Source organism: Gossypium hirsutum, chromosome D07, assembly GCF_007990345.1.
Source record: "Gossypium hirsutum isolate 1008001.06 chromosome D07, Gossypium_hirsutum_v2.1, whole genome shotgun sequence".
Lineage (NCBI taxonomy): Eukaryota > Viridiplantae > Streptophyta > Magnoliopsida > Malvales > Malvaceae > Gossypium > Gossypium hirsutum.
This window is the reverse complement of record NC_053443.1, coordinates 4,464,642-4,479,356: the sequence shown is the minus strand read 5'-3', so window position 1 is coordinate 4,479,356 and position 14,715 is coordinate 4,464,642. Positions and strand designations below refer to the sequence as shown.

The following is a 14,715-nucleotide window of genomic DNA, read 5'->3' as shown; positions in this document are numbered from 1 at the left end:
TTTTTAATGATTTTCCAAAGTCAGAACAGGGGAACCCGAATTCATTCTGACCTTGTCTCACAAAATCTATTATATCTCATGATTTACAATTCCATTGCTCACATCATTTCTTTTATAAGAAACTAGACTCAATAAGCTTTAGTTTCATATTTTATTCATCCTCTAATTCAATCTCTACAATTTTTGGTGATTTTTCAAAGTTACACTACTGCTGCTGTCCAAAACTGCTTTAGTGCAAAATGTTGATTTCCATTTTGCCCCAAATTTCACAGTTTATACAATTCGGTCCTTTCTCAATTAACCCCTCAATTAATCTAATTTTCTCAATTAGTACTTTAGTAGACATTATAAGTTGTTACACAACTATTGAAATTCAGAATTTCCACATATAACTCTATCTTCAAACTCTTTTACTATTAGGTCCCAAACATTCACTTTCTATTCAATTCTTTCAATAAAATCAGCATATGAACAATTTAAAGCTCTAATTTCATGCTAAATCATCATATACTTCCAGCACATATTCATATCAACTTTCAACTTCTTTCATAAAATCAAAAACTAATGGATTTAACAAGTGGGCCTAGTTGTAAAAGTCATAAAAATACAAAAATTTCAAGAAATAGTCAAGAATTGAACTTACTTGTAATAAAAATATGAAGAACCAGCTTGAAGAAGCCCTTCCATGGTGTTTTAGCTGATGAGAATTCAGAAAAATGAAGAGAAATCTAGATAATTCCACTTGGGTCCTAACTTTATTAAGCAAATTTTGCAATTTTCCAATTTTGCCCTTAATTCTCCTTACTTTCTTGCTGATTTCATGCCTCTGCCGTCCAGCCCAAATAGACCTTGGGTCTATTTGCCTTTTAAGCCCTCTTCCTTTTATCATTTAAGCTATTTAATCATTTCCCAAAATTTTGCATTTGTTACAATTTAGTCCTTTTAGTTCAATTAATTATCGGAACTTTAAAATTTCTTAACGAAACTTTAATACTAACTTTTTAACACTCCATAAATATTTATAAAAATATTTATGGCTCAGTTTAAAATCCCCGAGGTCTTGATACCTCATTTCGATTCTAATTATTTTAATATTTATTTCTAGTGCACTATTCACTATTTCAAAAATTTTCCTAACTTCATATTTAACTTATACTTACTAAATTAATAATATTTTCTACCCATTTGTCGAATTTAGTGATCTCGAATCACCGTTCCGACACCTCTGAAAATTCAAGCCATTACATTTTTTTTTCGTCGGATTTGTGGTCCCGAAACCACTGTTCCGACTAAGCCTAAATCGGGCTATTACAGCATTTATGTTTTTTTTTATAATTTGATATATTTAGAAAAAAACACACAATAAGAATCATGAGAATTAAACACAAGACAACATGCTTTTCGTCATTTCAACCAAAATCATTTTAAATTTGTATATTTTGTCATATGAATGTTTTCACTCACATCGTGAGTGTGTCATAATCTAGTATTATTTATTAAACTGTGTTTTTGGAAAAGCTATTTTTCCAAATATGCTTTATTTGGATGGATATCTTGACACTCATAAGTGTTGAGTTTAAGGTGTTTGTAAAAACCTCCAAATTTTCTGTGCCCTATTGAAATCAGGGTAATTATAATGGTATGATTACAACACCTCGACAACCACGAGTGATGAGTTCATTTTTATATATTTAAAATCTCTACAGTAACACTTTAGTTTAATTTTGAAATGATCGAGGATAAATTTACTAAAATGATATTTTGATATATTGTTCTATATTTTGATTCAAGTTTATCCAAAATAGATTTTGTTCATTCAAAAGTTTATCTAAAAACTTTGTTCAATAATTTAAACGAAAATTTTTGAATAGTTTAATGATCAAATTGTAACTTTTTTTAGTTAGTGGTCAAAACAAAAACTTATCCATAGTTTAGTGACTAATTTGGTAAACTACACTCAATGTCACACAATTATTAGTAAGCTTATATTTTGGTTACTCAACTTCAAAAAGTTACAAAATGGTCATTGAACCATTCGAAAATTTTCAATTAAGTCATTAAACTATTCGAAAGCTTTTATTTAAATTACTGGGTTGCTAAGTTTTTAACCTCATATTTTATATTCCATTCAGATAGATCATGTCAAATTTGATGTAAATTAAATTTTAACTATTTATTTTATGTAAAAGTTTTCTAATCGTTCAATAAATATTAATATGTACAATATTTTAGATTGATATGAAAATATTGAAACGGTTGAGAAAATTACATGCATGAAAATTATAATTATATTGATAAATTTAATAAATATATCATTAAAATATTAATCGTACAAAAATATATAAAAACGTGAAAAACTAGTTTAGTTTTACATCCGAATGAGTGGATACTCCTCTAATTATTAATATCTTTACCATTTCAACTAAAACTACTTTAATTTTTAATAAATATATTTATTATATAATTCTTTTATCAACATCATGAGTTCTGATGTTAATAGTTTAATTGGAATAGTTGTGCCACAACTTTGTGCTTTCTTTTAAAAGAAAAATTTCGTCAATCCAAACTGCTCTATCCCGCGATGAAAAGAAACCAAACTAATGGACAAACAAAGATTGAATGCGCCCCTCTTCCATATATGTACAAATAGAATAGCCTATTTATACAGAATGGTAAAGGGGCCCCTCTATGATCATCGATCATAGATATAAATAGAAAAAGTAAGGGATATTTTAATCCTTACCAACTTGATCTTGTTGCCGAGTGTCAACTGGATTGACATTATTATCAATGTAGAAGGACGTAAGTTTAAGTGTGCTGAAGCGCATTATCCTCCTATTTATGAGTTGATGAGAGGTTATGAATAATTCTAAAAATTGTCTTAAAAATATCGTATATAATAAAAAACTATAATGAGATTAGTAAAATTTGCAACTCTTGACCCATAATTTAAAACCTCAGAACTTTCCAGGTGTCTTATTCTACAAACAAAGATAATGACAGTTTTAAGGATACTCGTCTTTGTAATTTTTATAATTTTTACAACACAAAAAACATTCCAGCCAATCATGTTTTACACCAAAACAGCCAATAGAATCTTTTTCTTGATTTCAGTTTTGGAATCTTTCAATGAAAAAAATAAAACATTCTTTCCAGGAAATTATTGGGAAAACTATAAGTAGAACTGAAACAGATAGCTTGAAAAACAGATTACCCAGTTTTAGATTCTGGGTGCAATGGAAGATCAAAGAGTAATGGTAATCCAGGATGCATCTAAACAAGTATGTTCAAGTGCCATTAAATGGGCACTTCATACCTTAATTCTTAAGCCTGGAGATTTGCTTCTCCTCCTTGGTGTCCTTCATCAGGTCAATCATCCTACACCTGTTGTGTCTCTCAAAGGAACAAGGAAGCTTGGTAAGATTTCATCATTATGGAATTATTTACAAATTTGTTTGATTGAATTTTTGCAAATTAATTTTGTTTGTTTTTGAAGTGGGATATAGGAAGAAAATGGGTTTCAGTTCAAAGTTTGCAGCAAATCACACAATTGTTGATAGGGAAAAAGGAAGGAGGAGTTTGAGAATAATGCTGAAATTTTGGAGATTTCAAAGCTTTGCAAAGCACAAAAGGTTAGTCAATTTTTCAAGCCACTATATATATATATATAATAATCAGCTAATGAGAGTTCTCCATTAGTAAACTCAGGTTGAGTTTAGGATAGAAGTAACTTCAGGAGCACCACCAGCAGTTGTGGCTATGCAATCCGCACAAAATGTGAAGGCAACATGGGTAATTCTAGACAGGTGACATTGCATTAGGGTGCAATATTTACAGAAATGCAAAATAAATTTTATTCAAAAGGATCTTTTCTGAAACAGGAAGATGAAGAAAAACAAGAAAATCTTTCTGGAAAAGCTTCCATGTGGGATATTAAGGATAAAGAAAAACAATGGCATCAAGTTATTGAGAGGACCAAGAACAAAATTTTGTTTAACTTATGATGATATGTTACCAGGGAACCCTGAAGAAGATGACCTTTTCAGCATTGAAGTTTTCCCAACATGTAAAACTATTTCTGATAAACCTGTTTAGTATTGGGTTAATACATAAATTAGTCCCCCAATTACATATCTTTTTCACAATTTGGTATTTAAACATTATTTCCGTAAAGCAACTTAACCAGTACCAATGACTAGAAAACAAGCAGAACGTTGTGATTAAACCAGCAAAAAACAACATATTCTTTCAAGAACCATTGAAATTCAAGTCAGAAATAGATGAACTCATTAGAGTCAGACACAAGAACGTAGTCATGTTGTTAGGTGACTGTCCAAAAGGAACTCATAGGCTACTTGTTTATGAGTATGTCTGTAATGATTCACTTGATCAACATCTATCAAGTAATGATAACCATATGAAAAAGAAAACAATTCTGGTGCAGGTATTTCAGCATATACTTGGCATTATAAACAAGGTATTGAAAGCTAGATTACATACATACATACATACATACATATGAAGTAGATCTTTCTCAGCAAACCTTTGGGGATGCCAAAGTTTTAGCATTTCTTCTTCTGCTGATGGGAAAGCTATAAATTTAAGAGCTCAATTACAAGAAGATAATTTAATTTACAATTATTTGTTAAAAATAATTATAATTTAATTTTAATGTTATTATAGGAAAAAATTGTGATAATTTTAATTATAATTTAATTTACAATTATTCATTAAAAATAATTTTAATTTAATTTTAATTTTATTATGAAAAATTGAGGTAAAAAAAGTTGTGCTAATTTTATTGATATAGAATTGAGTTATATATGAAGGCAGCTGAGTGTGGCTGCCAATTTGCAAGAGTCGCCACCCATGAGAATACAAACGTTTCGGTTTCACAAGCTGCTCATCATTACCAATTGATGAGGATTGAACCTAACACTGCCAAAATTGGTTCAAGTTTATCCCCTTTACCACGGAATTCACTATCAAAATGCAGAGTGGCAAACAGGTTCTCCTGTTTGGGAAAATATTGTGTCCGATAAGATAAATGTTGGGGTACCTATCGGTACATCAATTACAGAGCCAGCTGAAGCGGGTTCTTTGCAGAATCTCTTTTCCTCTTCTGATGTTGATGTTGGTGGTGAGGGAATCAGAAAGCAAGACATTAGGAACAAACATGAAATGTCGTTTGGGACGGCATATGATCTGTCCTTGCGGCTAGGTCTATTTTCTGACCCTTATGCATAAGTACAAAAGAATTCAGTTTGTGAAGCTGAAGATGTTGGTCCAAGCGACTCTATAGTTAAAGGTAAACTTAATGAGGTTTTCCAACAAAAGAGTAAAGAGTCCGGTTTTCTTCCCGGTGAGGACTGTTAATGACCATTTTGAATCTATTTCAGGAAAAGGGTTCATAGAAAGCGAAGCTTGAAACTTGGAGGCTACAATGAGAAAGCAGATGTCAACATCTAGAGGCAATTCGGAAGAACAATTTGCTGGCAGCCAGGGCCCCTATCTAATAATTGAAGAAAAGTACCAGGTTTGGAGATGATAGTTTTGCAATGTAGTTTGTCATTCAAACTTAATGGTCTCTTGATCATATTACTGAATCCCTCCTTAGTAGTGATTGTAAAATACAAATGCTGACCATGACTTGCATGGTTGGGATGCAATAGATAGTGAGTTGTAAATAAAATCTGAGCATTATTGATATCTAATAGTTGGATGATTTAATTCTCGAGACACGTCTAACCACTTAAAGCCTTTTAATAAGTAAGAATTTTAGATCTGTAGGTTTTTACTTGTACTAAGTGAAAGAAGTTCTTCACTGTGAAATTAATCGGCCATTTGTAACTATGAGGTAGTGTAAGATATAGACCTGAGTTAATAGAGAGTGAAGTGAACCAAATGGAGTTTGTAACTATGAAGTAGAGTAAGATATAGACCCAAGTTAACAGAAGACAATGGCTGAGGTTCGTTTTGGCATGTCTGCATAATATATTTCTTGCTGATAGGACAGTTTCTTTTTGGTTGGTCGAGCCCAATTTCCTACTGCAGTTTGTTGCCTGTCATGGTCGGTGCCAGGTGAGAACAAACTTCAATGATGTATTTATGTCTTCTTTACTGAATCACTTGGTTTGTGGATCAAGATGGCAAGAGGCATCTGAGTGTTGTAAGAAATGAAGTTCCTGGGTTTAATCCTGGTTAGCATTTTAACTTATAAAAGGATTCTTTGGTAGAGAGGACATCAATTTGGTGTTTGTAGAATTATGTGTTAAGCTGTGTGATTGATGAGTGGACTTCATGCCTATCTATTTTAAGAACCTACATATAATGGAAGTAGATTGCAACATGAATAGCTTCTACTGTTTTCCTTCAGACAAATGCCTGTTATTTCAGTTAAGCTTCAGAGAAGAATGCCGGCTTCGAGGATTACTTCATTTTGGGTTCTGATTTCTGACGTTTGTATGTGGAGCTGTAATAATGGTTGCTGGGTTTAATCCTGGTTAGCATTTTTTCCATTGTGGCCAGATTTTATGACTAATAACAAGATTTTTAAGCTCGGTAATTAATCATCCGCATTTTATTATTAGGCTCATTAAAAAGATAAATGTTGATCTTGAACTTTAAAGCTGGCTCCATACCCAAAACGAGGATCAAATTCTCGACCACTGATTAAAGTAAAAGAGACCCTTACCATCTCACCCAACTCTCGTAGTTAATCATTTTATATTTTTTAGAGGTAAAGGAAGACATAAATTGATTAAAAATTAAAGGGTTCGAGACAAAATGTCCCTTAGGCATTAGCCATCAATAGCCGGGTACATACGCACTTCCAAAGTAAATATAAAGAAAAGAAGAAAAAAAAAGACCACTTCCAATTCTAGCAAGGGGCATCCGCAGATCGATTGCCTTCTCTAAAGATATAGATATATTTAATTCATCTTTGATCAAACTTTATCAATCTAAGAACACTCAAACCCACATCTTTCTACACCGATAACAATACTGATATTATTCAAGTTAAGACTCGGTTGGGATCAACTAAATTAATCTTTAGTTGTAGCTTGTTTATATTTGATCCATGTTAAAACTAAAAACAGTAAGCACAAAAGATTACATAAGAAAGAGGGAAAAAAGAAAAAAGAGTGAAACCCCACAAATGTATGTTTTATATACTAACTAAAGTTATAAGAAGAATTTATTCAGGCACAAGAGATATACATTTTTCTGAGATTTATAATCAGCAACTTCCCCACCATGTGTTTACTAAAGGTACAAAAATCAGGTGTATTGGATTGTTCTCTAAGGTTTGACATGAAAAAAATATATAAGTAGTAACCCTAAAACTAATTAAATTCTGGGTTCTGACTTAGCATCAAATGCAAAAATGCAAGTGCAGAACAGAATGAGCCCCGACATGCATTCAATGTTCAATCACCATCTTCACAACACAAGCAGTAGTGCAGTAGCCATTGTTAATATTATGGAGTAGGAGCCAGACCAACTGGATGCTCGAATTTCCTGCAGAAGTTCACATAGCAAAACAGAATGAAATGGGAGGGAAAAAGATCATACAGCATATTTTATTTTTTATGTGATGTTACAAGAGCTAATCATCACAAACAAGTGAATCATTCAAACCACGTATTTGCTATGTTCAAGGCTACATTTTATCGAACCTTAAGCGGATGCAACGTCCGATTGTTCCTTCACTAACAAATAATAGAAAGCAGAATGAAAACAAAATAATTACCACACCAAGAACATGAAAAACCTATAATGTTCTACAAATATGCTTTATTCTGTCTGAGAATACTTGAAACTGATCTGCAAAATGTTAAAATATATGTCAAGGGTGGGAGGAAACCTTGTACCTTCAAAGACAGCAGTGATGAATCTGCAGATGAAGATTTAAACCCATGAAACCCAATGTCATATGAGATGCTTCCATCAGGTTTAAACAGTCCATAATTCCTCTCAGATGTTGGCCCAGGCTTCAAATTTTCATTAAAGATTGCAAAAACATAAACCTTAAGCACACTTTTTGGCCTGAGTGGAGTTCCTTTCATCTTTGCAAGTCTTTTCCGCAAATTGTAATTATAAGTCCTTGCATTGTTCGCGGTTGCCGCAGCTTCATTCTCATCGCCATGTGAAGCCCACCCGGTCTCTGTGACAATGACTTCCATCTTTCCATATCCAGCATCTTCTAATGCAGCATAGGCTGCATCAATCTGAGCATCAAGCAAGTTATCATAATGCAACTTAGTTTTTGGATCATCTGCTCCTTTTGTTGGTAGGAAGAGAGCATAATTTATATCAATTTGGTCTTTATTAGACATGTAGGCTAGAAAAGGGTAAGCATTTAAACAGAAAGGCGAGCCGATTTGCGAAAAAAACTCTAAGAGTGGCTTCATGTACTGAACAACATTATCTTTGAATACACATGATGAAGGAGGGAAGGAATCAGCAAAAACAGCCTGTGAATGTGCAGTGGTAATCTGAACTAAATGACTTAATTTAAGCTTATCTAATGCATTGTAAACATTCTTAACTGCACCCAGAAGAAATCCTGAAAATTCATCACTGCTTCCTAAGACTTCATTCCCTATAGCGATCCCACGAATATGTGTATCGGGAAGATATGCCAATACATTGTCCTTCACCCAATTCATAGCATGATCTGCATTGGCACTCACATCTCTCAGATTTTCGTTTGGGAGTCCAACCACAAGTTCCAGCCCTGTCCCACTAAATGCTTTAAGGACACTCTGATCAAAATCATAAATTCGAACATTCTTTATTTTCGCTGCCCTAAGAAGTGTTACAACGTCATCAGGTGAAAGTATGTTATTTGCAATCCTTCCATAATTAATGCCATACGTTCCTGTGAATGCTTGCACGGTCACAGATGCTGGAGAAAAAAAAACAAAAACAACTTTTTAATCACTGTCATATTATTTCTGAGAACTAGCAATATAATCTTTACTTATCAACCCCGAAAGAGTAGAGATAACTATTTTGGTAAGAAAAAGAAAACTAAAGCTGCTGTTTCCCTTGCTAATGCATCTCAGTTCCTATGAATTCTACAATAGCATAGAAAGCTAGGGTGGAAAGAAGGTAGATATCAAGAGACCTATAGAAAGAGACTCCCTACTCACACTCGTATAAAACAGTTCCAGCACGGAAACCAAACGACTGCCATTAACAATTGAACATAGTTGTACACTAGTAAAACCAGCTTTATGGACCAAAGCTGTATTAAAGAAAAAAAATCTCATATTTTGATGAGACTTGAATCGAAACATTATCTACCAAACTGATTTCCTATTTAATCTAATAGCCCTAACAAGATAATAATAGGATTCAAATCCCAAATCCAACTGAATATGTACAGCAACTAAAATACAATTGCAGCCTGAAAAAGAACAATCCTTTCAAGAGAAAAACAAGTAGTTAAATAAATCATGATGCAAAGGAAGTAAATTTAATTAAAAAGGGCAAATTTCCAAGCAAAAGACTGAAAGAGTAGTTTCTTAGTTGACAACATCTTTATTTCTGAAAGGAGTTTGAAACTTTCACCAGAGCTTTACAATTAACAAAATATGAGAACAACCCACTAAAATTCACCATTAAGAAAGCATGAATCCAATTTTAAACAAGGTAAACTTTCATTAGAAAAGACACTATAAACTGATCCAAACAATTAATTCAACAAATTCCAATGTCAACCCAATTCAGAGAAAATAAAAAACTAACCAAAAAAAAAACAACCCACAAACGAATTGATTATGAACCTCAAAAAGAAAAGAGTAAAGGAGAAAGTACCGATCGCAGCAAGAAAGAGCAGGAAGAATAGATGAACCCCAAAACTTTTCATGGCCTTATTTTTTTTTTTTCAAAGAAGAATCAAATGATCCAACTTTAAGAATCGATCCTCAGAAGGGAAAGACAAAAAGGAAATCGAAAATTGAAGAAATTCCTTCAATGCAATGCTCCTTGTAACTCTGGCATGCCATAAGACAGTAAAGATTCTCCCTTTATACTTTACTTTCCCACTTTACACCACACTCTCTCCATGCCTAGAGTTTTTTCACACTCATAAAAATCTCAGCTTCAACTAAAATCTGGGAATGGAAGACTGTGAGCTATGACGAGGTTTTAATAGAGAACAAAAGATTTTTTTTTTCTTTTTTATCTCTCTTTTGGCGGTCGTTTTCTGTGGGAGAAGGGTTTATTGGGCTTTGATAGAAAAATTATAATTTTTAAAGTCTGGCTTAGCTACTGCTCTATTTAAATTACTAAAATAATATATATATGCTTTTATTACACAAAAAAAAAATTATTTGGGTTTAGGTGTTGAAGCTGTTGTCTTGCTTTCATTTGTCTCTCGTTGGTCAATGCTTACTTGCCAATTTAGATGTGTTAGATCTTTGGTTTTCTACTCACTCGCTTACTCTTAGACTTTCTACACGTGCCACATTTCGGAAGAATTAAAAGCTTCTCTTTTATGTTACAAATATACTTAAGAGCAGAGGTGTACATGGTCGGGTTCAATTAAATTCTTAGGCTCGGTTTTGGTTCGATTCAAAAATTGAGTCTAAAATTTTATTTAAGTTCGATTTGATTCGCTCATATTAAATTTTTTATATTAGTTTTTATATACAATTTATTTTAATAATAAAATATTAAAAATATTAAACTCTAAAATAGTAACAAAATTAATAATAAAATAAGAATTATATAATATCCAAATAATAACAATAAAATAATAGCAACATAATAGTAAAATGATAACAAAATAGTAGAAAAATAGCAAGAAAAAAAAATATTTTTTATTTTTACAAATTCGGGCCGAGCCAAGCTTACCTTGGGTCAAAAAGCCTTACTCGAGGCTAGGCCCATTTTTTAAACAAGCCTTTTTTTGTTCAAACTAATTTTTCAGAGCTATATTTTTATCCAAATCCTCTCACTTTTCGAACAAATCTTTGCTCGCCCTAGACAGGCCTAGTTAAGAGTTATAATAATTACCTTAGAAAAGATTGGATTGAGAGTCGGAATTTAGTTAAATTTGATTTAAAATAAATTTTAAAAAATTCTAAAAATTGCGGGATTTAAACAATAATAAAATATAGATTGATAATCTACACATACATAATGTCATGGGACAAAAGTATAATATACATTTTAATATTGTAAATATTTTATGTAATATTATTAATTAATTTTAAACTAAAAGATTTTACACATGCACTAGGGATAAGATTTATAGTGTTAATAATTATATTTTATTACATTTATTTTGTGGTACACCTGCAGCGCAAGAGCACAAGAAAAAAGAGAAAAATGTAGGTGGTGTTAAGTGGTGAGGGGGACATTTTTATCACGATTTGGTCAGAAACTAGCGTAACCAACAACCATTTTTGTCACTTACTATATATTAAATTGTCGTTTAATGATATTCTCATCATCATATTCTTTTTCTTAAAAATTAATTTAGCATTTTTTTTCTTTGCAAGAATTATTATTTTGTTCGACACTTTTTACGAAAATAAAGGTTTAATTATGAATTTTATATATTTTATTTTAAAAACTGAAAAGTAATTTTTTTAATTTTAATTTTTCATAATGAAAAGTGATATTAAAACTTTATAGTTAAACTGTTAATTTGGAAATTTAAAAAAATGGTTCGAGAATTTAAATGTAACAAATTAGCAAACCTTAGCCATTCATGTTCATGCGCTTATAAACAAATGGACTAACTTTTTAGTTTTTATAAAATACGAGAATTAAGTTATAATAAATTAAAGTAGAGAAATTTACTTTTTTAATTTTCGTAAAATGGAAGGATGAAATTGATAATCAGACCAGAAAATAGCAATGCATAATAATTTTATAAACATTTATTAAATATGTATCGGACAATAAAATAAATGTTTGGGTACAATAATACATCTGTAGAATAATATTCAGAATTAAAGTACAATACATAAGAATAAATTATAATCAAAATAAAATCAGAATGATGTGGTTTATTTTAGTTGGTGAATGGAGTTGGGCATTCGGGTGTTGCGTTGGTGAGGGCAAGTGAATGATTAGAAGACAAAAGAAGGTTTCACATATAGACTATAAAGTAGTGAACTTTATGCTATTGGATTCTGAAACTGTTGCAATTAATGCACATATTTGACGCGTATTCATTACAAACAAAAACAAAAAGCCAATCATTTTGAAGAAGCTGTAGTCGAAGACTTGTTGGAAATTGAGATGCAGTCAATGGAGGAATTTCACGTACAAATAATTAATTTTGATATTTATTGATAGAGGTCAAGATAGAAAGGATGATCTTCTCGTTCTAAAAAATAGAGTAAAAGTTCCCCTTAAATAAAGTGCTTGAGATTACTTAAATTACGAGGACCCCAAGTTGGATTATTATTATAATTATTTAAGAAAATTATTCTAGCTTAGCTTGCCTCTTTTAAAATCCAACCAAAGAGGGCATAGATAGAAAACTCTTTGATGCCTTAACAAACAAGAAACAAGACTGTTTTAATTTGGCAGGCAATGTTTATTTTTTATATTAAATTTTTCGGGGTATCATTTCATGTAAAAGTCAAATAAACTATTAATGTAACATTCCTCGTGTGGATGGAAGACAATTTTTATACAAAAAGGGCTTTTATACTAATCTTTGCGATGAAGGATTTTAAAAGGAAAAAAGGAGGAGTTTTGTTGTTTTCCCCTTAAAGAGAGTAGTTTAATTTATACCTGGTTTACCCATATTTATGTTGTTGTTTTTTTTAATTTATCGACATATGTTATTTTTGGAGAGATAAAAAAAATGACCCCATTGTAACAATTTATAATTCATTTTTATTTCTCTTAAAGTAATTTTCTGATTTTACTTGTGTTTATATGTGAATTTTTTAGAAGCATTTGTAAGTGAATTTAAATGTAAAAGTTTCACAACTTAACCTAGGCTGTTGGGTTGTGTTATGAGACACAAAATGCATTTATTTTTTTTTTTGTATATCTACACATCTCTCAAGTAAATTTTTTTGTTGTTGTTATTTTTTTTTTTTGCCTTCAGTGCTTTCTTATGATTCAAACTTTCAATCTTAAATAAAAGAGTGAACTCAACCGAGTGATTTAATTAGTTTAATCGGTTTCAATAAATGAAATAATATTTATTTTTAAAGAATACACTATTTTTGTGTAAGCACACCTAAAAGTAATAAATTTTAAATCATTTATGAATATTCGAAGAAATGACAAAAAGAAATAATGATGCAAATTCAAGGGTTAAAACATAGTGTAATGAACAAGTAAAAGAAGTAGGGAAACGATTATGAAGATTCAACTGACAATTTTTTTTTGTTTTTGTTTCAGTGATGCTTTTTATTTTTTAAAATAGAAAAAAGAAAAGAAAGTGAAGCCATTGAAATAAAGATGTTAATGATGTCACAATGTTCATCTGAAACAATAGGACGTCAAGTCCGTACTTGCTGGACTTCAATGAAACCCTACTATAATTATGTGCAGTGGAAGAGAAGAAAGATGGTTTTTAGAAAGCAAAAAACTCCCATATTTTAATTCATTAACCATGTAATCAAAGATAATTTTATTTATTTTGAGATTAACTTTTCCAGCTAGTATATATTGAAAATGATGCGTGGATCTCAACACGATTAAGTCTTGTATTATCAAAATAAATAAAGATTTAGTGGTATAAAAGAAGAAAAAAAAAAGGGCTAGTCTTTGCTCTTTAGAGCTGGCTTCGAAGGTATAACATTTTGGTGATTGTAGGAATAGTAAGCTTTTTGGAAGCCAATTCAGACGATCCACTCAAGGGAATCTACTTTTCTCTTCATCTCTTCAGTGGGGTAAAGGTAATTTAAAGCATCACCATTTTGTTTAGTGGCCCATCTTTTCACTGCATTTTTCTTGCCTTCTGCTTGGAAGAAAAGAAAAAGAAATGCTATTTCTGCTCACTCAAAATCCTGCTCAACAACATGAAAATGATTACATTAATTTCGATAATTTAATGTTCATTATATATTGAGTTAATAAGTTTAATTAACCTTGATTCTTATTATTTGTTGAGGGATATGAGATGCCAACACGAATCTTGAACGGTAGAGTTATTTTTTCTGGAGCATTTATGTTCGGTTTTAGTCCTGAAATTTTGTCTCCTTACTTCGAGGAAAACTTAAAGGGGATTCATGAAGTTTAGGTGGGAGTGCCTAAGTCTATCAAAGAAATGTTATTATCATTGGCTAGACAAGTGGTAATGTTCTTACCTGTTAGAATTAAGTGACCCGAATCCTTATTTAAATAAAATACAGTGGTAAAATAAAATAAAAGTAAAATCCATATAGAACTACACTTTTTTTATTTTATTTTAGAATAAGGTTTTTTAAACCTTATTAAACTCCATCTATTTGATATTGATTAGAATAAGGTGTTTTAATCTTACTACACTCCTATTAGAATATGGTTTTACAAGCCTATAAATAGACATAGTCTACTCCTTTTGTACTCATTCGAATTTGACATAGTGAATTTTCTTCTCCTTTGCCCGTGGTTTTTTTCCCGAAAGGGTTTCTACGTAAAAATCTGTGTGTTCTTTATTTTTCTTTCTCTTTTCTTTGCGATATATTGTCATTACCGACATTCTATTTTTACAAGTTGGTTTCAAAACTTTCGGGTTGTTCATCC

The 14,715-nt window shown here is 31.3% G+C and overlaps 1 protein-coding gene across 1 annotated transcript; it reads right to left on the bottom strand.

Annotated features, from left to right (window-relative positions):
* Window positions 1–7,146: 7,146 nt before the first annotated feature.
* LOC107953692 (glucan endo-1,3-beta-glucosidase 11) lies at window positions 7,147–10,280 on the bottom strand. Its single transcript, XM_016889076.2, has 3 exons — window positions 9,826–10,280; window positions 7,875–8,911; window positions 7,147–7,521 (listed from the first exon to the last, which is right to left on the bottom strand). The coding sequence occupies exons 1-3, from the start codon at window positions 9,875–9,877 to the stop codon at window positions 7,444–7,446; spliced, it is 1,167 nt and encodes a 388-aa protein (XP_016744565.2). The 5' UTR covers window positions 9,878–10,280; the 3' UTR covers window positions 7,147–7,443.
* Between the last annotated feature and the right edge of the window lie 4,435 nt (window positions 10,281–14,715).

Coding starts and splice junctions, on each gene's coding strand:
- LOC107953692 (XM_016889076.2), bottom strand. CDS start 9,877: ATGAAAAGTTTTGGGGTTCATCTATTCTTCCTGCTCTTTCTTGCTGCG. Junction 8,912..9,825: donor GCTCTTTCTTGCTGCGATCG/GTACTTTCTCCT, acceptor TTTTTTCTCCAG/CATCTGTGACCGTGCAAGCA. Junction 7,522..7,874: donor CATCACTGCTGTCTTTGAAG/GTACAAGGTTTC, acceptor GAACTTCTGCAG/GAAATTCGAGCATCCAGTTG.